Source organism: Cavia porcellus, unplaced genomic scaffold, assembly GCF_034190915.1.
Source record: "Cavia porcellus strain 051 isolate PalLab524CR breed Dunkin Hartley unplaced genomic scaffold, mCavPor4.1 scaffold_11, whole genome shotgun sequence".
Lineage (NCBI taxonomy): Eukaryota > Metazoa > Chordata > Mammalia > Rodentia > Caviidae > Cavia > Cavia porcellus.
Window position 1 is genome coordinate 57,577,160 of NW_026947494.1, and position 22,546 is coordinate 57,599,705.

At 41.3% G+C, this 22,546-nt stretch overlaps 2 protein-coding genes across 3 annotated transcripts in view; both read left to right on the forward strand.

Moving 5' to 3' along the window:
* Slc30a5 (solute carrier family 30 member 5) overlaps window positions 1-2,318 on the forward strand; it is a 41,060-nt gene extending 38,742 nt beyond the window's left edge. For both annotated transcript variants that reach the window (XM_003462680.5, XM_013144431.3), the window contains 2 exons: window positions 103-231; window positions 1,486-2,318. In XM_003462680.5, the coding sequence (XP_003462728.2) occupies window positions 103-231; window positions 1,486-1,656 (300 nt within the window). In that variant the 3' untranslated portion in view covers window positions 1,657-2,318. The remainder of the gene's footprint in view (window positions 1-102; window positions 232-1,485) is intronic.
* Window positions 2,319-12,950: 10,632 nt separating this feature from the next.
* Window positions 12,951-20,816, forward strand: Ccnb1 (cyclin B1). The gene is made up of 9 exons (XM_003462681.5): window positions 12,951-13,147; window positions 13,706-13,876; window positions 13,964-14,104; window positions 15,926-16,108; window positions 17,713-17,871; window positions 18,231-18,467; window positions 18,732-18,872; window positions 19,413-19,523; window positions 20,588-20,816. Exons 1-9 carry the CDS (start codon window positions 13,127-13,129, stop codon window positions 20,693-20,695), a joined length of 1,272 nt encoding a protein of 423 aa, XP_003462729.1. The 5' UTR covers window positions 12,951-13,126; the 3' UTR covers window positions 20,696-20,816.
* Window positions 20,817-22,546: the final 1,730 nt, after the last annotated feature.

Genomic DNA, 22,546 nt, shown 5'->3' on the forward strand with positions numbered 1-22,546 from the left:
TAGACCAAAGAATCTGTTTACTTTCTAGCACAAAACATCCCCATTATGTTAAGTAAGTTAGCCTGTAAGAACATTTATATCACCTCTCCTTTTATTTGACAGATACAGAAAATTGAAGGATTAATATCATACCGAGACCCTCATTTCTGGCGTCATTCTGCCAGTATTGTGGCAGGAACAATTCATATACAGGTAACATCTGATGTGCTGGAACAAAGAATAGTACAGCAGGTAATAATCTTTCATTTTTATAATTTCAGTTGAGATAATTCATACATAAAAGGGCACAGATTATTCATCATGCAGCTCAGTAATTATTTACTTTTCAAAAACAATCTTTTTAAGGTTGGGTACAGTAGCACTAGGGAAGCTGAGACAGAAAAATCACTGCAAGTTCAAGGACAGCCTTGATTACATAGTAAGTTCAAGGCCAGCCTGAACTATGTAGTGAGACCCTGTTTCAAAAACAAAACAAAATCTTTCAGCAGTCTTAACAGTAAAACAACTTATTTTTTTTTTATTTAAAGAGAAAGAAACAAAAAAAAAATGGAGAAAAAAGGGTAGAAATAATACAGAATTACAGAAAAAATAAACAGTAAGAAATCACCAGTTGATAAGTTACATATTGTCATCTTAGAAGTAGTAAAACAACTTATTTTTACATTTAGATTTAATATCCAAAGAATGGTTGCAGTTTAGTTTTGGTTAATGTAAAAAAAATCATTTGTGATCCATTTTGGTTCCCAGAAGATTATAAAGAAATGTTACTGTAAATGTATCTTCAAATTAATGGGACCTGGGATGTAACTCAGCAGCACAGTGCCCACCTGGCAAGTGCGAGGCCCTGAGTTCAATTCCTGGTACCAAAAAGAAAAAAATTAGTGACTTAATTAATAAGTTGATAGAGTATATACTATATTCAGATATATGAATCAAAATAGTTCTGTAAGCCCAGCGTCATGGCACACACCTGTAATCCTAGCACTCCAGGTGGCTGAGGCACAGATCAGGAGTTAGAGTACAGTGTAGGCAGTGAAGCAATTTAGCAAGACCTTGTCTTAAAACTAAAATTAAAATAAAGAGCTGAGGATTTAGCTCAGTGGAGAGGCTCTTTGTTCAATCCCTGCCAAAAAAAGTTCTATAACATAAGCTAACTGCCAGTGCGAGACGACAGATGTTGTTTCTCCTTGTGTACTTTAATGTCAGGTCAGGGCTGACTTGAATGCAGTAGTGCCTCCAACTACTTGATCACAGATAGTTACATTCCCTTTCCACTCATGCTTCACTTAGCAGCAGCCTAAAATAAACAAATGTCAGGTCAGTAATTTAATGACCTTCCTAGAGATCTATTTAACATTTTGACTGAATAGTAAATATTACTGTGAAGTTTTATCTTAGACTATCTGTAACTATAAAATAGTAATTATTTAAGATGTGTACAGTGCATTTCTGTAAATGGATTACAATGTCTGGTTTTTATAACAGGTTACAGGAATACTTAAAGATGCTGGAGTAAATAATTTAACAATTCAAGTAGAAAAAGAAGCATACTTTCAACACATGTCTGGCCTAAGTACTGGATTTCATGATGTTCTGGCTATGACAAAACAAATGGAGTCCATGAAATACTGCAAAGATGGGACTTACATCATGTGAGATAACTCAGGAGTGCCCCTGGGGTATCAGCAATGAAGATTAAATAACTCAGTGTCTGTAATAGTGCTTGAAGGACAAAAATTGCACATAATTGTACAAAACCTTTTAAAGCTCACTCCTACTTGGAGATTGGATCAAGGAATCTTTCTTAAAGAAAATTTAAATACAGAATAAAACATTGGTACAAGAAAAATAATTACTACATTTGAATTATGTGTATGAAAGAAAACTTAGCATTTAAGTGAACATGATATATCACATTATCTTCACAAATGGACACATAATGATGGATTCTAATGAAGACCAAAATTACTTCTGTTTACTTTCTACTAGAAAGCATCTCCATTGTAAATATGTATTTATATGTTTATTACAGAGACCCAAATGAAAAGTTTTTAGTCATTTTTTTGCATAGCCTAAAGATAAAATAGGAATAAAAATTCTATATTTATGGATTTTCTGTATATACAACTGGTTTCTAATTATCATTGAAGTCCATTAAGGAAAATCTGTCTTGCCACTTTAAATGTAAACTAAATTATTTAGAAGAAACTGCAACCACTGATTTGAGATAAGCAGTACAAACAGAAAAGTATAACATTACAGTTTTTAATGTATTACAAGACCAACCACTGTAAAATAAATTTTTTTACTTTTGGTAATTTTTGCAAATGAATAATTAATTTATTAGACTTATGAACTCATGCTAAGTTGCGTCCATGCCACACATTCGCGTGTCACAGTTCTCCAAGGCAAACATTCCATTTCCTGTTACAGCTACTTTCCCAACTGCTGTCAGGCTGGCATCCGAGCAGTCCCCCATCCCGTTCCCATCCACCTGCTGCTTTAGCAATGAAGAGCCAGCTGAAAACCAGTTCAGAGCTCAGTGCTCTGCCTATGGAGATAACTGTTTTTTAATTCCTGAAAGATAGAGAGATATTTTAAAAATTCAAAGAATGGCTATATCAAGGTTTAATAAGTAAAACTTGTCCACAAGGCTTTAGGCAATGAAATTAAAGTACCCTATAATTACTTTCTCTGGTGATATCTAATTTATATCTCCATTTCCAATTTTAACTGCATAATCTGAAAAGACTTTTATGATAGATAACAAATAATATATACAATCTAACAAACACCAAAGAACATTGTCCAGAAGAAACTTTTTTATTATCTATTTATAAGCATCTGAATATTCTTATATTAGGAATTTTGATAAGTAGGATGAATTCAGTATGGTTACTATTTTCCTATCTCTACCATAATGTCAAGTGTGTATTATAAATCATATTTAATATGTGAGGAGTTTTAAAAATTGGTTGTTTTGATATTCTTTGTCTTGTACATTTTTTGATTCAGAATGTTAAGTACACATTAAAATCTTTGGCAGGAAAATGATTGCATTTTTCTTTTAGACAATCTGCTCTGCATATTCAAATTGTAGTGCAGTTTTTATATATTTAAAATATTTAAATAGATGTTGAGGTAAAATAATTACAATACCAATGCCAAAAGTGTCATATCCATACCAGGTGTAGTGGCACCGTGTAATCCTTGTACTGCGGAGGCTGAGTCAGGATTACTGCAAGTTCAAGGCCAGCCTAGGCTACAGAAGTTCAAACCTAACTGCAAGAAGCCAGAATTGTCAATTCCTTTGTAAGGCATATAGACATATATAGACATATTAGGTGGTTGCGAGCTATCCGTTGAAACTGAAGACCGGCAGAGGGTTAAGGCAGCAGGTGGAACGTGGAGAAGGTACAGTATCGAAAGCACCATGTTAATGGTTCCAACGCATGCACACCACGACTTTAAGCAAATCAGGATCGTCAGCATTTTTTTCACTTATTCATAAAAGTCAATTAAATGTGCTCAAATCTATTTTGGAGGGTTTTGGGACAAAAAGAATAATGTTTGCGAAAATGAGCTAGAAATTGAAAAAGCCAGGCCTGGGTTAGGTCTGAAATAATACCCTAGACAGAAACCAGCTTTCACTTGCCCTAAAAAGAGTGTTTGAGGATTGGACAGGGGCCCAGTGGTAGAGCACTTGCCTAGCAAGGCCAGAGGAGAAGATGGTGTTGCTGTCACTGATCACTCCACCATGTTGTCTTACTGTACTACCAATTAAGGAGCTCGAGATTTCTACTTAGAATAAACTGTTTTATGTATGTTTGTTGCCAGGCATGGTAGTGCACACCTGCAGTGCCAGCACTTGGGAGGTTGAGGCAGATAGATTTCCTGAGTTCAAGGCCAGCTTGAACTACATAGTGAGACCTTGTCTCAAAAAACCAAAAAGTAAAATACAGTAAGAAATAAACATATATACATATATATGTATATTTATTGTTCTTTTAACATAATGACTAATAAAACTTCAAACTTCTCATTGCAGCCAGAAAAAAATTTAAGCTGTGTATAGATACCTCTTACCAGAGATTATAGTTTCAATTTTTGTTTTGGGTTTTGTTGTTTTGTGTTTTGAGACCAGGTTTCACTATGCAGTTCAGGCTGATTTCAAACCCACTATATAGCCAGGCTGGCCTTGAACTCATGTTAATCCTCTTGCCTCAACTTTAAATTTTAGATCATGAGTCTCTCTAAAAAATCTGTATTAATGCAGAGATGCATGGTTTTCTCTAGTTGATGATCAGATGATCCAGAATTTCAGAGTAAGTGGTAGCCAGGTATGGTAGTGCATACCTATAATCCCAACACTTGGAAGGCTGAGGCAAGAGGATCACCTCAAGTTTGAAGCCAGCCTGGCTACATAGTGAGTTTAAGAACAGCTTGAAACATAGAGTAAGGCCCTGTGTAAAAACAAGCAAAAAAATAAAATGGCACAAAGCCTCACCTCTGTCACTCATACACACCTTTCCTAATTAGAAACTACTGCCGTTTTCTACTTCTGGTATATCATTCCAGATACTTTATCAATATGCAAGCAAATAAGCATTCTTCACTTAAAAGTTACTCCATTATGGAAGCATTAAAAGCATCCTCATTCTTTTTTTAGCTGCACAGTAACCCAATTGATGGATTTTTTAGGTTGAATGTAATTAGCTATTAAAATAGCTACACATTGCATACATGAATAGCCCTGTACAAACAGTGTTTTGCATATGTGCAGATATGTATGTCAGATAAAGTCCTACAAGGGGAATTTTAGGTGAAAAGTTTAATACCTTTATAACAAAAAGAGATCATCCCACCAGGAGTGAGCTTGCATAAACCCATTCTTAATTCAGTTTTCTTTAATCACAGCTTCCTGGTATGGAATTAGTAGGCCTCTAATTATGAAGCAAAGTTAGAAGCATGGTTGTAATTTGAATACAAAACTAAATGTCTATGGCTGTGCCTCTGACACACAAGTGAACAAAGATCTGTTAGATAATCATATGAGGGTTAAGGCAGAGATGAGTTATAGCAACTTACACTTTACAAATGCCTCGTTCCAACCAGAGTTTCTCACTGTTGGCTGCCTTGATTCTGCATGGCAGCAGATAAGGATGCCTAATACGAAGGACTGAAAATCCATGTACGGAGATGGGGGCCCTAGAATTGGACTCCCCCAAAGCTGTGAGCTAAAGGCCAGTGCTTTGTTCACTGACTTACAATGATGGAGTTTAGAGCCAGTAAGTACAAGGTACAGTATATCACCATAAGCCTCCTGAGACCAAGGCAACAACCCAAAGTCAATTTATGGGGACAACTTTGTTAAAGGTACTTGGTTAGTTACAGATGCAATAAAAGCCCAGTCTGTATGAAGCAAGAGTAATGATACAAAAGACATGTGTCTCACTTTCTGTTCCATCACTGGGACACAACACTCAGCACCCACAATTTGAAGGAGGAGACACCTATTCTCACTCATGTTTAGTCCATAGTTGGCCAGCTCCACGGCAGGAATCATGGATGGAGGAGACCTGCTCACCTCATAATGGCCAGGAAGCAGAAAGTGAATGGAAGAGCCAAAAGAGAGATGCCTTCCTTGACACACCGCCAGTGACTGCCTCTTCCAGCCAGACCCCTCTTCCTACTTACCTGAACAGCACCCCCTTAATCCAGCTCCTTTCAAAAACCCATCTATGGCAACTTACCCTTTTTTACTAAATTCCTTCTTTTCACCCAGAGCTTCCCATTGTTGGCTGCCTTGATTCTGCATGACAGCAGATAAGGATGTTTTAAAAACCCTGAAGCTCTTAGGAGATAGTAGATAAAAACTCTAATGACATATTGTGTCTGCCCTCATAAGAAGGCACTAATTGAAGGTATTAAAATCCAGGCATGGTGGCTGCACTTACAGTCCCAGTACTCAAGGCTGAGATAGGAGAATTCCCTTGAATCCAAGTAACTGAGGTCAGTTAGAGCCCTATCTCAAAAAAGTAAAAGGCAAGGCATGCTGGGAGAATGAGAAAAGCAATATTACCCCACATTCAAAAGAAGAAAAATTCTTTCTCTTAGAGATTAGGAAAACCTTTATGGAGGAGAGAGCATACAATGCTACTAATATGGAAAAGTCAATGGATTTTGCTGTGACTGGGAAGCTGGGTTCATCCCTGTCCAGGCCATGTGACAGGTGTGCTTACTCTGTGCTGCCCATTCCACAGCCGTGGGCATCATTCCGATCTTCCAGCACTCTTCCCAGCAGCAGCTTGTGAAGCACAGCTGGGCACCAGCTCAAGCCACTCACCCATACTTTCAGTTCCTGCTTCATCCCAGCTTCCTGGCCAGGTCTCAGGCTCAGACTCCTTAGCGTTCCGAAAAGACACCTGCAGTGAGGCCCAGCATCAAGAAACCTAAGAGCCAGAGGCCTTTTCTTTTCTCAGACTCCATCTATCTTTCAGGTATTCTTTTGTCTCCCCACCCCCCCACCCCCCCAGTATTGGAGACCGAACCTAGCACCTTTTCATTGAGCTATATTCCCAGCCCTGAGTTTTGGTTTTTTTTTTTTTTTTTTTTTTTTTTTGTCTCCCTTTTTTTTGGGGGGGGGGGGCTTTTGTTTTTGTTTTGAGACAGGGTGTCCCTAAGTCACTAACCTATCCACAGTGGTCTTAGATTTGCGAGGGGTGGTGTGTGTGTGTGTGTGTGTGTGTGGCAGGAGGGGGCACGGAGGACAGTAAATCTACATAAATCTACACCACCCCTTCCTGTCTCTGCCTTGTGAGTGGCTGGGATCACAGGCATGTACCTCCACTCCTGAGTGGCCTCCATGTTCTTGCCATCATTTATTTAGTTTAGCAAACAGAAGCCCATGAGGGCTTACTCTAAGATCTGTAATAGAAGATTTTGCAGGAATGTTTACTTGTGAAATATTTTGCTTCACTAGTCACAGTGTACTCCCAGAGCTGTGTCTGCAGAGAAAAACAAAAAACTCACTCCCCTCTCTCGACTGCTATAACTCAACACGATAAACAGTGTGTACTGAAGCAGTTGCATGAGAGCCAATTCAAGAAAAATTTAAATACACATAGGCCACATTCTAAATATAACAAAGTATTTTTAGTACCTGCTCAAGTGCTTATTTGTAAAACACGCACCCCTGTGAAGCACACATAGGCATGGTGGAGGTGGAAGTAGGCACACAGGTGTCTTGAAGCTTCTTGCTCTCTGCTGCTTGGTTTTTATGTAGATTTACTGTCCTCCACACCCCCTCCTGCCACACACACACACACACACACACACACACACACACACACACAACCACCCCTTATATGGGGAAACAAACCCAAAGGTGCTCTACCACTTACTACACCCCCAGCTCTTTTTTCTTTGAGTCAGAGACTTACTGAATTGCCCAAGCTGATCTCAAATTTGAAATCTTTCCACCTCAACAGCCAGACTATCAGGGATTATACATATACATACACCCAGATCTAAAGATTCTTTTAAAATATATGTACAGGGCCTGGGGGTTTAGCTTAGCGGCATAAGCGCCTGCCTTGCAAGCACGCAGTCGTGAGTTTGATCCCTGGTACCGATAAAAAGGAAAAAGACAAAAAAAAAAAAAAAAAAAAAAAATATATATATATATATATATATATATATATATATGTACAAGCCAAGCTAAGTGTGGAAGTATACTCCTGTTTCGCCAGCACTCAGCAGGTTGAAGTAAGAGGATCACTGCAAATTCAAGGCCAGCCTAGGCTACATAGCACAACCCTGTCTCAAAAACAAATTTTTTAATGCTATAAAATAAAATCTATGTACACATAGGTGTGTGGGGGATATTTTTAAAGGCTACACAACAGACTTTCAGTTTTTCCCTTTGTGAAGCAGAACTTAATCTTTATAACCTCATTGACTGGTTACATACAGCATCTAAAACCTTTTTTTAAAATGCCTCAGGTCTGGGTAGGTAGTGCACTGATTTTGGTGGGGTTGTTTTTGGCAGGGGGTAGGAATTTCCTCCTTTATTTTTAAGGTTAAATGCCAGCAAAGTCTGTTACAGGTGAGGTTTTTTTTTCATTTATATTCTGGATACTCAGATATGGGCTCATGAAACATATATTTATATATCCTTCAGTTCTGGAAAGTTTTCTTGTATTTTTTTAAATTTTTATTTTGAAGGTAATAAAATACAACAGAACAAGACCAATTGAGACAATGCAGTGAAATTGGTACAGAACTTCACGGAAGGTTTCCAGGATAACAGTAACAGGTACCATAGTATATCTTGTTATCTTCACAATAGTTGTCCTTTCAACCAGGTATAGCAAAATCAAACTAAATATAGAATATCATAAAACCTATCAAATCAGAATATTGAATACAGCAATACAATTAATCAAAATAAAGCAAAACAGTGATAACAATATTTGCCTTCAAAGAGATGGTAAAAGTAAATTCCCCATATTTGTTGTATTGCATACAGTCATCTTCTCGAGATACTCAGACCTCTGGCCCCCATTTGCTAAGAGGGGCATGGGCTGTTTGATTCTTAGCCCACATGCCAGTAGACTCACAGCTGCTTACCAGAGAGGCAAGTGGGTTGCTTTGTTGCCCAGCGCCCTATGTTCCAGCATGGCAGGGAAAGTTTCTTTGTATTATTGCTGCAATAATTTCCTCCCTGCATTTTTTTTTTCTGAAACTCTTAGTAGTTATAGATCAGACTTTGGGGAATGCTCATCTAATTTTCCTATCTTTTTTGGAATCCATCTGTCTTTTTTTTTCCTTTGCTCTGGGAGATTTTTTGGACTTAGTCTTCCAAATCTGCTGTTGCATATTTCATTTATATTTTTAGTTTCCCAGAGGTCTTCTTAAAAAACTTGCTTGTGGATGAATTCTCTGATAGTATAAGTAAAAATATGTGTTTATGCATTTCCTATAGCTTTCTTTATGAACTGACTTCTCCCTAGGAGTTTCTGTTTCTGTTGGTTGTTTTGGTCCCTTTTAAAGAGTTACAGGTTCAAATGTCTGCTTCACAGCTGACTAATAATACTTAGCAGTCAAATCATGAAACACTGACTAGAAGCCCTGTGCCAGGGTGCATGTGTGCCATGCAGGGAGGTTCCCTACTAGAGAGGCCCAGTGTGGACCCATTCACCTCACCGAGACCCCCCCAACCATCAGTATGCTCAAAGTCTTCTGAAGGGATTCCTTTCCAGAAAGGCCTTCTCACCTGTCTTAGAGAGGTATACACCCAGCCCTCAGCATCTGGAATGTGAGCACACAGAATTTCACTTAATCCTTCTCCACTTGATTCCAGTTGTCACCTTCACGGTGACAGCCATGCGGAAGGAAGGCAGCCAGTGCCAGGTTGCACTCCCTCTGTGCCATTAGAGTTGTGGATTCCTGGAGCCTTGGCTCACTCCACCGCCCCCTCTGTGGTTAGACTTTATCTTCCTGTCTGTGCTCAGTTCTCTGTCCCCTGAGCGTCATGATGTTTCCAAAAGTTATCACTCTCTCTCCACCTACCCTTGATGATGTAGAGTCTCACTATGTTCCTGCCCAGGCCACCTCAAATTTTGATCCTCCTGCTTCAGCCTCCCAAGTAGTTTGGACTAAAAGTACATGTCCCTGCTCAGACATGTGCATTCAGTCTAACATGATCTATTGCCAGTTGCTCCAAAACACCACCTTCTCTTGGCAGAGCTACAACTATTGGGTCTCCTGTGACTTTGGTGTTCTTGCCCAATATCCTTAACCAGTGCCTCCTCCTGTACCCCATCTGTGAATAGGGAGGGCCCTGAGGCTGTCTTCTGGACATGCTGCATGTTCTTTCTCTGGATGATCCCATCTATGTCAGGCTGGGGGTACAGCTCAACAGTAAAGCACTCCTAGTAGGCACAGCCCCTGGCTTTGCTCCTCAGCACTACTAACTAAATACATGAACATGTACATACTATCTCCAGCCAAAGCGGAGTATGTCTTCCACCCTAACCCCTGCCTCACAGACTTCTCCTCTTTCATATTGCTGGACTTTGCAAATGCAGCAGAATCCCTAACCCCCCATTCTGTCACCCTCTCAAGGCAGAGTCATCTCTTGATCTTCTCTATTCCCAGCATTCTAGCTAAGACCTTTTGACTCTTCCCTCATTCAAGTCTGCAAACCTGAAGACCCAGCAACTCAACCTCACCTCCTGCAACAGTTTCTTCAAAGAAGCCTCTTCATTCTCCCCTCACCCTACACATTCTCTCCATAGGTAATGAAGGTCATCTTATTGAAAGGCATATCACACCAAACAACCTCCCTAACACCACCACCCTGGGTTCCACCACATTTATAATACCCAGACTGGTTACCCTGCTTCACGCAGACTGGTATTTTTTCTGCTTGTAAGATACAGTAGCAGCTATCATCTCTCTTCATGGTATTCCATCCCACACGGTAGCCACATTGGTTTTTCTGCATTCAACAAACTCATTCCTATCTTTGGGTTTTTCACAGGCTGCTTCCTTTACCCAGAATGTTCTTTTTCTTGTCATTTAGGCTCAGCTTCCATGTCACTTCGCCAGGGAGACTATTCCTGACCACCAAACCAGGTCACTAGAGTGACAAAGTCACTCTAGCTTATCTATCCATTTACTGGCTGCTTAATCCCATCTCATTTCCTTGCTTGCTTGTTTAGCAGCTCTTCAGCTGGAGTGTGAGCTCTGGGACCTCTGGGATCACCTCTGCTTGGTTTACAGCTAGCTAGCACCTTAGTGCCAGAGCACTCCCTGCTATGCAGTTGGCACCATTAGCTTGGTCAAAGGTGGGAACACTGAGTAGCTCCCGGGAGGACAAAGGGGAAGGAGATGGCAGTTGGTACACTCTTAAAAACCAGCATGCCGAAGAGCAGTACATCTTCGGCTTTGCACAGAGCTGCCCAGTGTCTTCGGCTCAGCACCATTGGGGTAGGACATGCACAGCTCTCCAGTCTCCATCCGCCATACAGCAATACTACCCCAGCTGTCACAACCCCAAATGTCTCCAAACACCACCAGGTATCCCCGGCAGGACAAAATGAGCCCAGGTTGATGATTACTTAATTCAATGAAGTTCCATCATGCAGTAGTTGGGAAGGAATCTTGAGTCAGGTGGAGTGAAAGTCCACAGTTAAGTCCAAGGTCTTCCCTATGAGTTTACAAGTGTGAAAGGATAGTTCAGCAGTTCCTATGCAAGCACAGCTGTGCATGCAAAAGCAGGGCTTTACAGTCCCTTCTCCTTGTCCTCCCTCTTCCTGCCTGAGACAACTGGATGACCTGGGAAAGGTAATCACACTATCAGGTATTTCTTTCAGGTCTGTGGATTCCATTTTGCTTACAAGGTCAATTTTTTTGTTTTCTATTTATATATTTTAATTTTATTTTTTTTGAGACAAGGTCTCACTATGCAGTTAGGCCTCCCAAGTGGGTGGGCTTTCTGGCATGTGCCACTACACCGAGATCTTTTTTGTTTTGTTTTGTTTTGGGGGATTGCACCCAGGGCCTTGCACTGAACTAGATTCCCTAGCACTTTTCATTTTTATTTTTTTCATTTTGAGACAGTCTTGCTAAATCACTAAACTGCCCAACTTGAGTTTGAGTTTGTGATTCTCCTGCCTCACCCTCCCAGACTGCTGGATTATGAACATGTACCACCACACCCAGTCTCAATCTCCTTTGACAGAGAGAATCATATAATGCATGAAAAATGATGGTGGCTGCACGACCAGTAGCATTTAAAACCTATTAATGGGAACCGGACCACACCAGCAGTTGGCATCCACAAGCTTGCAGGGCACCCTATTTGAACATGGCCAAGTCCTGCAAAAAGATTGCACGGAATCCTCTTTTATATCATAATGTGAGAATAAAGTCCTGGCACATAGTAGTTCATAAAGTATATCATATTATGAAAATCATTAGTATTACTAGGAATAAATACATGTGGAAGAAAAACTAAAATGAAGCCAGGCATGGCGGCTAGGGTAAGGCATGAGGTTCACAAGCTTAAGCCCGGTCTGGAAAATTTAGCAATTTAGATCCTGTCTCAAAATTAAAAAAAAAAAAAAAAAAAAAAGCCGAGCGTGGTAGCACAAGCCTATAATACCAGCACTTGGGAGGCAGAAGGATAGTTAGGAGTTCGAGACCATCCTGGGCTACAAAATGAGCTCAAAACCAGCCTGCACTGCATAGTGAGATCTTGTTCTCAAAGAGATAAAAAATCAATCAATCAATAAGAAAAATCTGGGAGTCTGGTCTCGGGGTCAGCCCTGTGATTCCAGCACTCCAGAGGCTGAGGCAGGAGGCTCGCCACTGAGTTTTGAGGCTAGCCTGGACTACACAGACCCTGTCTCAAGAAAAAAAAAAAAAAAAAAAAGACAATGGATGTAGCCCTAGGACCTACACCACCACTGCCACACACGGTAACTACAAGAGACCATAAATACCTTCATTGGCTTCATGCAAATAACTATTTTAGCACGGACGTGCTTCCCACATCACATGAAGCTCAACTATCCTCCCCGTATGTTTGTTGGGACGACCAAACAAAAGAATGGACCTATGATCTCTCCAATATCGCTGCTACTGGAGCAGCGCAAAGCTGCTATGGCCAAAACCGCTTTGTAGCCTCCTAACATCGACACCGCCCCTCTCACTTCCCAGAGACCCCTGGACCGCGGACCCGCCCTCCCAGATGAGGACGCACGCACCGACCTCTCAAGGTGGCCGCCGCAGCTGCCCCGGAGCGCAGGCGCCGACCCAGACCTCGCGAGAAAAGGGCATCGCTGAGCCGCTGCAGTCTCGCTCTGGCCCAGCTCCTGTAGAACGTCGTCTCGAGGTCGCCCTGGAAACGCATTCTGCGGGAACCGGCAGGGACCAATAAAAAGAAAACGAGTGCCACGAACGGGCCAATCAGAAGGGAGTGGCGCGGGGTTTAAACCTGAGCCGGCTGGCTCCTCCCGGCGTGCTGCGGGGGAACGGCTGTTGACCTCCAGTGCGGTGTGTGTCGAGGCTGTCCTGGGGCTCCGGTGTTCTGCTTTTTCCCGGTGAAGAGGAAGCCATGGCGCTCCGAGTCACCCGGGTGAGCTGCTACGATCCTTGGGCGAATGCGGCCCTTGTCTGCGGGCCTGTCTTACCTAATGTGACCACAGGGCAGGAGGGGGGGGGACCCCGGCGGCGATGCGGGGAGGATGGGAAGTCACCGAGACGGGCACCAGTGGGCCCCTGACGTGGTCGGGAATTTGGGGACGGACAGAGGTGCGGCGAGAGAGGACTGGACTCGTCTGGATAAAGATCTTAGGGGGCGGTGAAGGGTCACATCGAGAAGCCTTTTTAAAAAGTGACTGCAGGGGATCCTGAGCGAGTCCTCCAACTGCGGATCCTCTGGGAGATGTCTGCAATTGGAGGCACCTCTGGTTTCCTTTAGAATACAAATTGTTGGTGTTTTAAGTGCTGCCGGAAACTTGAGAGGAAATTCCTCAGTGGGTGAATGATGTTCCGGGAGGAAAGCAAAGCGTCCCGGCCGTAGGGTGAACCCTCGAGCCCCAGTTTGCAGCCGATTTTCCTAAAATCCTTACCTGACTTGTATTTATTACGAATCTCTCTGGACGACTTTTGAAAGTACTCTTGCGTTTTTCAGAACACAAAAATTAACACTGAAAATAAGGCTACGCTCAGTATGGCAGGCGCTAAGCGTGTACCCGTGGCTACTGCAGCAGCCTCCAAGCCAGGTTTGAGGCCAAGAACAGCTCTTGGAGATATCGGTAACAAAGTCAGTGAGCAGCTGCAAGCCAGAGTGCCTCTGAAAAAGGTAACTCTTCCTCCCACTTCCTAGGAGAGCCCACCTGCCAGCTGTGACCCCTTGATGGAGAAACATTGTGTTCTGTTTCCTCTACAGGAAGCAAAAACTTCAGCGACTGGAAAAGTTATGGCTAAAAAACTACAGAAACCTCTGGAAAAGGTGCCCGTGTGTGTGCCAGAACCAAAACCTGAACCTGAGCCTATTAAGGAAGAAAAACTTTCTCCTGAACCTATTTTGGTAAATTTAGTACCCATTTCACTCATGCTTGGAACTGTTTATAAATAAATAGTAATGATAGTAATTTAATTAGTGCTTACCAAATCCTGCGAGTCATTTTGTGCATTAATTGAAACAATCTTTACCTACACTCTCTAGTTATCTCAATTATTTATTTATTGGTACAGGGAATTGAACTCAGGGACTCGCACCTGCCAGGCAGGCACTGTGTTGCTGCCCTGTATCCCCTGACTCAATTTTTTTAGATAATGGCTAAGGAAAATCATGGGTCTCACAGCAATAAATAGCACATGTGGGATTCTTGAGTCCAGACTGTCTTGTTTGTGTCTATGCTTTTGTTTTCTTTTACTGTCCACTTTGTAAATGATACTAAGTAGTAGCTGTCTGAACCAAAGATTTTGCTTAATGTGACCACTAAATAACTAATACCCCTATGATGTTGGGCTATATAAAAGAGTAAATCACAAACTACTGCTAAAAAGGGGGAGAAGACCAATTAACAGCCTCAAAACCCAAGAACTTTTTGGCTGAGGGTGTAGCTAGGTCACTGATACAGTCCGAGCCCAAGGCCCTGGGTCTAATCTATCACCCAAAAAACAAAAGAACTTCCTTAAATTAGTAAATGTAAGTATATCTAAACTGTTAAAGAAAAGCAGCACACAGAAGAGGCTGCTTTGCTAAAATTATAATGAACTACATTCAGAAGCTGTGGGTTATTTGTCTTTTTTTCTTTCTTTCTTTTTTTTTTTTTAAATGGAAGTCTTTTGCTTTTCCACTTAATGCCTTCCCGAGGCTCTTATTAGTCAGCTAACCTTTTCATCCTCAAAACAAGGGAAGCAGCTCCTAAAGCTTTCCCTAACTTCCTTCACCCAGCCCTTGCCCCAGAATAATCCCAGTTTATTCACCTTATTTCTGCTAAACTTAAATCCCCTTGAAGATGCCAGAAAGTTAGTGCCCAACACAGTTTGACTTAAAGAAAATACTGGAAAGATATTTGAACTGTGGGGTAAAGAGGGCTTGTAGGAAATGGTTAATGGTAATAAAGTTAGCTAATCCTTAGTAGTGAGGGCAGAACTTGCATTCTCGTGAGTAGTGAGAAGCAATCTGTTTTCAAATAAAGACTACAGGCTAACCTGTAATTCATTTAGATTAACTTCACCTGATGCTGATAAGCAGCTTTCCTTCCCCTTTGGAGGAAAGGCTAGATCTAGAGACATGATGGTGAGCCTTTTAGAGAATACCTAGATTACAACCCAAACCTGCTTATTTATTATAAAGCACCAACACTGCAGTTAAACCTAAATACTGGGATTGTAGTTTCAAAAAAACAATTTATGCACTGATATCTTTTGTCTTAAAAGTAAAATACAGTAACAGCTTTTAATGATACAGCTTTTTATCAAAAGGTAAAACTTGCATTTGGTGTGTTACCCAATTCTCGGCTGCTAGGGTGACCTGGCTCTCATGCCAACAGAGAGGATCTATGTGCCTACGGCAGCACATGTGCCATAGGTGGTCCAGAATATGAATTTATTTACCTTGCCTCTTTTCTCCTGTAACATTGGTGATGGAACCCAGGAGTGAGTGTTCTACCCTTGAGCTGAGCTATATTCCTAGCCTGTTTTGTTTATTTATTTTTAATTTGAAGACTGATTTTGCTAAGGTGTTGAATTTGCTGTTCTTCTTCCTCCACTTCCCAAAATGATGAGACTTATTCCTTAAGGAAATGAGTTACTGCCTCGGGAAGTTCCTTGAGTTTATATTAAATCTGGCCTTCATTCCCAAACTGTCCTGTGTGTTCCTCTCTGCTGTTTTCTCCAGGTTGACACTCCCTCTCCAAGCCCCATGGAGACCTCTGGCTGCGCTCCTGCAGAAGAAGACCTATGTCAGGCTTTCTCTGATGTCATTCTGGCTGTGAGTGATGTGGATGCGGAAGATGGAGCAGATCCAAACCTCTGTAGTGAATATGTGAAAGATATCTATGCTTATCTCAGGCAGCTTGAGGTTGGTATTACTATTTGAGTGTGTTTTTTATAAAATGCGCCTAGCTTTATTAAAAGATTTTTTTTTAAGCAAGGTACTACTACATAGTAAATTTCCAGACTCAAACAATGTTCTTCTTCTCCTTCTTCTTCTTCTTCTTTTTTTTTTTTAAATCAGTAACAGGGATGGAACTCACAACTGCTGCTTGCAAGGCAGGCACTTATGCTGCTGAGCTAAATCCCCAGCCCCTCAAGCAATGTTCTTTTCTGAACCTTCTGAGTAACTGGGAGTACAAGTTTGTACCACTGTGCCTGGACATTTTTTTTAAATGGGGATCTGAACCCAGGGTCTTTGCTCTGAGTCACACCCCTCAGCCCGTTTTTACTTTGAGACAGAGTCTCACTAAGTTGCCCAGTGTGGCAGAGTTTACAGTCCACCTCCCTAGATTACTATCAGGACACACATCACAGTGGAGAGTGGGTAAATTCCAAACTCTCTGGAATTAAAAGAATTAATAGGCCGAGAAAATGGTAAGAATAGACTGTCACCAACCTAGCACTTCATCAGTGTGCCTGAGTACCTGTTGTCAGAACACAAGCAAAGCAACCTCTTAGTTCCCTGCAATTTTATCTAAGAGTTTGCACTGTTGGGTGTGGTGGTGCACACCTATAATCCTAGTATTGGAAGGCTGAGGCAGGGGGATCACTGCAAGTTCAAAGCCAGCCTAAACTGCATAATGAGACCCTGTCTCAAAAAATCTTGTATTGAAGACATTTGCTCTTTCCCCTCCTGTCACAAGGAAACATTCTGAAATGCCTTTTGGTTTTGGGGAGATTTTTTGGTGCCAGAGATGAACTCACAACCTTGTGCTTGCCAGGTATGCTGTTATACTGCTGAGCTAAATAACCTGCCCTGGAAACATTCTGTCTAGTAAACATTCTTCCAGAATCTTGGTTGTCCAGTTGTTTGTTTATTTTTGACAGCTCAAGGCCAGCCTGATCTACATGACAAGATCTTATCTCCAAAAAAATCTAAAAAAATTCCAACTATGTAGGACTGATTTAGCAGAGTTACATCTAGTCTGGTATACTGGGGATTGAACCTTGGTAGTGCTGAGGGACATCCTAGTTTTTCTTTTCCCTTTTAGGCAGAGTCTGGCTAAGTTGCCCACGCTGGCCTAGAACTTGTGGTCCTTTCACCTCGGCCCTCTGAGGAGATGGGATGCTGGTATTGTTTTGTACACTGGACCAGGAATACAGACACGTGTGTTTGGATAGATTTGGGGGTTACTGATAATTTCTTTACTACATTAAAGATCAGTTATCCTGGTTTTAGAGTCTTAAAGTCTCAAGCAATAAGAGGTGAGCAAGGTCTGCACAGGACAGGAACCAGCAGCTGTGTTGGTTAATGGAACATTCTAAGTAAGAAATGCCAGTGTGTAAAACCTGGCCCACTATCCTGGTTGCTTTTTCTCCATGATGGAGCTGTTTATAGTGAATAATTCAAGTAGAAACTTTTATAGTTCTAAATTGCCCAGAGCCATCCCATGGTGACTGCTTGGTGTTCTGCACATGCATGTCACCTGGACCCATGCTTCTAAGGATAAATGGCATTTTCTTTTGCAGGAAGAACAGTCAGTCAAACCAAAATACCTGCTGGGTCAAGAGGTCACTGGAAACATGAGAGCCATCCTAATTGACTGGCTAGTACAGGTTCAGATGAAATTCAGGTTGCTGCAGGAGACTATGTACATGACTGTTTCCATTATTGACCGGTTCATGCAGGTAAGCATATTTCAGTCTGTTTGTTTGTTTTGTGGTACTGGGGGGTTGTATCCAGGGCTTTTGAACTGAGCTATGTTCCCAGCTTTTTTTTATTCTGAGACAGTCACTAAATTACCTAGGACAGCCTCAAACTTGGAATCTTTCTGCCTCAGCCTCTGAGTGCAGAATTATAGGCCTGCGTCACCATGCCCAGCTGTAATTCAGTGATTGAAAGTTCTCTATTCCAGGTTTGTGGCTGACTCATAGGAGACTGTTTAACTGTACTTGTGTCGGGAGATAAGTTGTCATTAGTTGAGGTGGGCTGTGGAAGTACATCTCCTTGTCAAGTACTATTCACGCAATGAAAATTGCCATTGCAGAATAGCTGTGTGCCTAAGAAGATGCTACAGCTGGTTGGAGTCACCGCCATGTTCATTGCAAGCAAATATGAAGAAATGTACCCTCCAGAAATCGGTGACTTTGCTTATGTGACTAACAGCACTTACACTAAGCACCAGATCAGACAGATGGAAATGAAGATTCTCAGAGTTTTGAACTTTGCTCTGGGTCGCCCACTCCCCCTGCACTTCCTTCGTAGGGCATCTAAGATTGGAGAGGTAAAGATCTTGTGAAAAACCTTTGGAATGGTACAAGTTAGGGAATATTGCCATTAACCTGTGTTAAATGCCTACATATGTGGGGAAAGAATAAAGATGGTATTTAATTTTAGTAAGGTGAGCTATTATCGTGATTATTACTATCTGTCATGGGTAACTGCATTTAGAGTTTATAGACAGATATTTGTAGTTAAAGATATTACGGGTCATTGCCATTGTAAAATTCTCTGAAAGAAGCTTAGTGAATTGTGGGTTTTGTTCCAGGTTGATGTTGAGCAACATACTTTGGCCAAATACCTGATGGAACTGTCTATGTTGGACTATGATATGGTGCACTTTCCTCCTTCTCAAATTGCAGCAGGAGCTTTTTGCTTAGCACTGAAAATTCTTGATAATGGTGAATGGGTAAGCTCACTTGACTGAATATAGAACTCTTATTAAGACAGTTCACCACTTATTGAATATGGAATCTACTGAGAGAATAGTAAAAATAGTGTTTATGATACCTCTGCATGGAAAACTTCCATTTTTTTCTCTACTTTAATCCTTATGTATAACCCTTTGGTAGTCCTTACAGATGTGGGATCCAAACAGGTCAAATGACATACCAGGAATTCATTGATATTCATTGATTGTACAGTCTTTCTGCTGTGTACCAGGCACTAACCTGTTCTCTAGAAATGGAATTCTGAATGAGAAAGCCTCGAGGGCTAGGAGCCTAACTTTGGGGCACACAAGCCACCAATTGCAATAGTGTGATTAGATGTGAGCACACATTTCTAAGGAGCATGAGAGAGCACTTGGGGAAGGAGACTTTAGCCTCTCTAAATCCAGTTATCATTAGTCACACATAGCCATCTACCTGCCCCACTCTTGAATAACATTGAGAAATTCTGTGGAAAACCACTGTTGATGAGAATTTTTAACATGTTTGTGTTGTCATAGACACCAACTCTGCAGCATTACCTGTCGTATACTGAAGAGTCTCTTCTTCCCGTCATGCAGCACCTGGCTAAGAATATAGTCATGGTGAATCATGGGCTTACGAAGCACATGGTGAGTCAAATTATTGACATTTTATGATGTTTGAAAATGAAGATCAAGCCAGGTATAGCGGCACGTTCCTGTAATTCCAGCCCTCTGGACACTGAGGCATGACAAATGCTAGTGATTTAGTGAGGCCTTTTTTCGAAAAGTAAGTTGGGCATGGTGGCATGTACATCTAATGCCAGCACTGGATACTGAGGCAGGAGTATCATTGCTAGTTTGGGCTATACTATGATTTTATTTTTTCTTTTTTGAGATAGGGTCTCACTATGCAGTTCAGACTGGCCTTGAACTCACTTTGTAGCCCAGGGTGGTCTAGAACTTGGCTCAGCCTGTCGAATGCTGGGATTACAGGCATACACCATCATGCCCTGGCCTGGGATACATTATGAGTTCAAGGCCAGCCTGAACTACATAAGGAGAAACCTGTCTCCTATCCCTCCTCCATCCCACAAAAAAAACCCATAAACATTGGCGATGTAATTCAGTGCAAGGGTCCTGGGTTCAATCCCTATTGCTGGGGGGTGGAGGAAGTTAATGTTATGTAGATGCATACTTCTATTTTTTTTTAAGTGATATATACATAGTTGACATTGAGTTTGCTTATTAGTTTTTTGTTTTTATGTTTGACTGGACCTCACTATGTTGCACAGACTGGCCACAATCTAGATTTAAGTGATCTTCCTGTCTCAGCCTCAGAAGTAGTGGAGATTACAGGCCAGACCACGATGCCTACCCTTGATATTTGAACAGGGCAGGGCATTTTGAGAGGGAATTAGTGTCTGTAGCTCAATAGTAGAGGGTTTGCCTGCAGTCTGAGGCAATGCCTTGGGTTTAGGCCATGCACTGAGGGAAAAATTTGGGGTATTTTTTGTTTTGGTTTTTGGTATTGGGGTTCATTCCAGGTCCTCTACCATGGAGCTACATCCCCAGTGAGGATGTGTTAAATGAATATCATTTAAAACTCACAAGCTCCATGAGAATCATTGGTCTTACAGATTTTGTTGCTAGTTGTGGGGACTTCTTTCATGGATTACTGTTGTGCTTTTTTTTTTTTTTTTTTTTTCTTTCAGACTATCAAGAACAAGTATGCTACATCGAAACATGCTAAGATCAGCACTCTCCCGCAGCTGAACTGTGTATTAGTTAAAGATTTGGCCAAGGCTGTAGCAAAAGTGTAACTTGTAAACTTCAAAACTCTATCCACAAATAAAATTGGCACCATGTGCCACTTGTACATACTATACTGCATGCGAGACTTTAATAAAGATTGTTGGGGCATTTTTATTTTTCATACCTTCACTGGTTTGAACATAGTTCCTGTTCTAGGGTAACCTAAACACTGAATATGGTGGGAATATGTTTAAAAACTGCTTCTAGTTTTCCAGGAGATCTGACTAATGTATGATGATTGCCTATGTATCTGTCTATTTACTTGGTGGTTCTTTTGTGTACCTGGCTTTTAGTGTGAGGTAGTGAAGATGATACCTAAAGCTGTTCCTTTTGTAGGGGCTCCTGCACCAGGCGCTACAGCACCTGGGGGGACCTCCTGCCTCGTTCTCTTGTAAAGTCCACGTCTGCCACTTCTCCCTAGTCCTCCCTCTGCTCTTCTGTTTCTTCTGGTGGCTGCTGTCCTGATTCTAAACAAACTACATCAAACAGTATTTCTCCAGCTCTCAACTATTATCTTGAAAGCTTTTTTTCACTTTTAAAATTTATAACTTTATATTTGAAGTGTAGTTTTCATTTTGTGTTTGTTTTTATTAAGAAAATAAAACATACTGCTTAAACAAATACTAAAAAGAAATGTTTAAGTTAATTTAACCCTCTTCAGTCCCTTCTACCTCAGGAATATCAGTAGTTTAGTGTGTCTTCCCTGTCCCATATAGCAATAGGTATGCACATTAATTTTAAGGGTTTATGTGTGTGTGCATGTACCTTTAGGATTTCAATATGTAGTTCAGGCGGCCTTGAACTTGAAGCAATCCTTTTGCCTCAGTATTGGGATTAAAGGTGTGTGCCACCACTCCTGGCCATAAATGGAGGTTTTTAAATGTGTTTATTCTGTACATAGGCTCTCTCCTATATTTGTAAATAACATTCCATAATAAGGATATGGTATAATACAGTCATGCAGTTCCCACTGACCTTCACAGTGTATTTTCTCCACCCTCACAGAAAGTACTATTCAAACTTTTTCCTTTTATTTTTTTTGGAGGGGGGCTGGGAATCAAAACTAACTACAGTTTTTGTTATAGAGGTGCCTTATGTTACTTTTCTCGTTGCTTAAACAATACCTAACATCCACAAATTAAAGCAGAGAAAGTTACTTAGCTCACACTTTACAGAAGTTTCAGTCCATAGTCAGCCAGTTCTAATACAGAGCAGAATGGCAGAGAAGCATCCTAGAGGAGAAACAGCACATGGCAGGGCAGGCAGAGACGCCAGCAGCAGCAGTCCTGCCTTGCCTCTCCCTTTTATATTCCACCCGTTACAAACCTATTGACTGGTGCCTCCCATACTCAGGATAGATAGGGCTTTCATTATTTACACCCAGAACTATATTAATTCCCACCTGTCAACCCAACCTTAATCCAAAAATCACATGCTCTATATCCAGCCCAGCTCAAAAAATCCCACCTATGAATGCATGAGGTTTTGCGGGGACTTCAGACATGAGGCCTGTTACTTCCTTGTTAGACTGATTCTTGTTTTAATTTTGCTTTTTGAGATAGTTCACTATGCAGTTCAGGCTGGCTTTAAACTCACTTTGTAGCCCAGGCTAGCCTCAAACTCAGCAATGCTGCTGCCTCAGCCTCCCAAATTCTGAGATTACAGACATTGGCCACCACACCTGGCTTAGTTTTTTTTTGATGCTATTGTGCATGGTATTGTTTTCCCAAGTTCTTAGTGGGTTCATTATTGGTATATAGGAATGCTACTATTTTGTAGTTGATTTTTTTTTTTTTTTTTTTGTCTTTTTCCTTTTTATCGGTATCAGGGATCGAACCCACGACTGCCTGTTTGCAAGG

What these genes read in the sequence shown, in the direction of transcription:
- Ccnb1 (XM_003462681.5), top strand. Translation starts at nt 13,127, where the DNA reads ATGGCGCTCCGAGTCACCCGG. An exon ending in TTTCTCCTGAACCTATTTTG is followed by an intron (nt 14,105 to 15,925) that starts GTAAATTTAGTA and finishes TGTTTTCTCCAG; the next exon opens with GTTGACACTCCCTCTCCAAG. An exon ending in TTCTTGATAATGGTGAATGG is followed by an intron (nt 18,873 to 19,412) that starts GTAAGCTCACTT and finishes GTGTTGTCATAG; the next exon opens with ACACCAACTCTGCAGCATTA.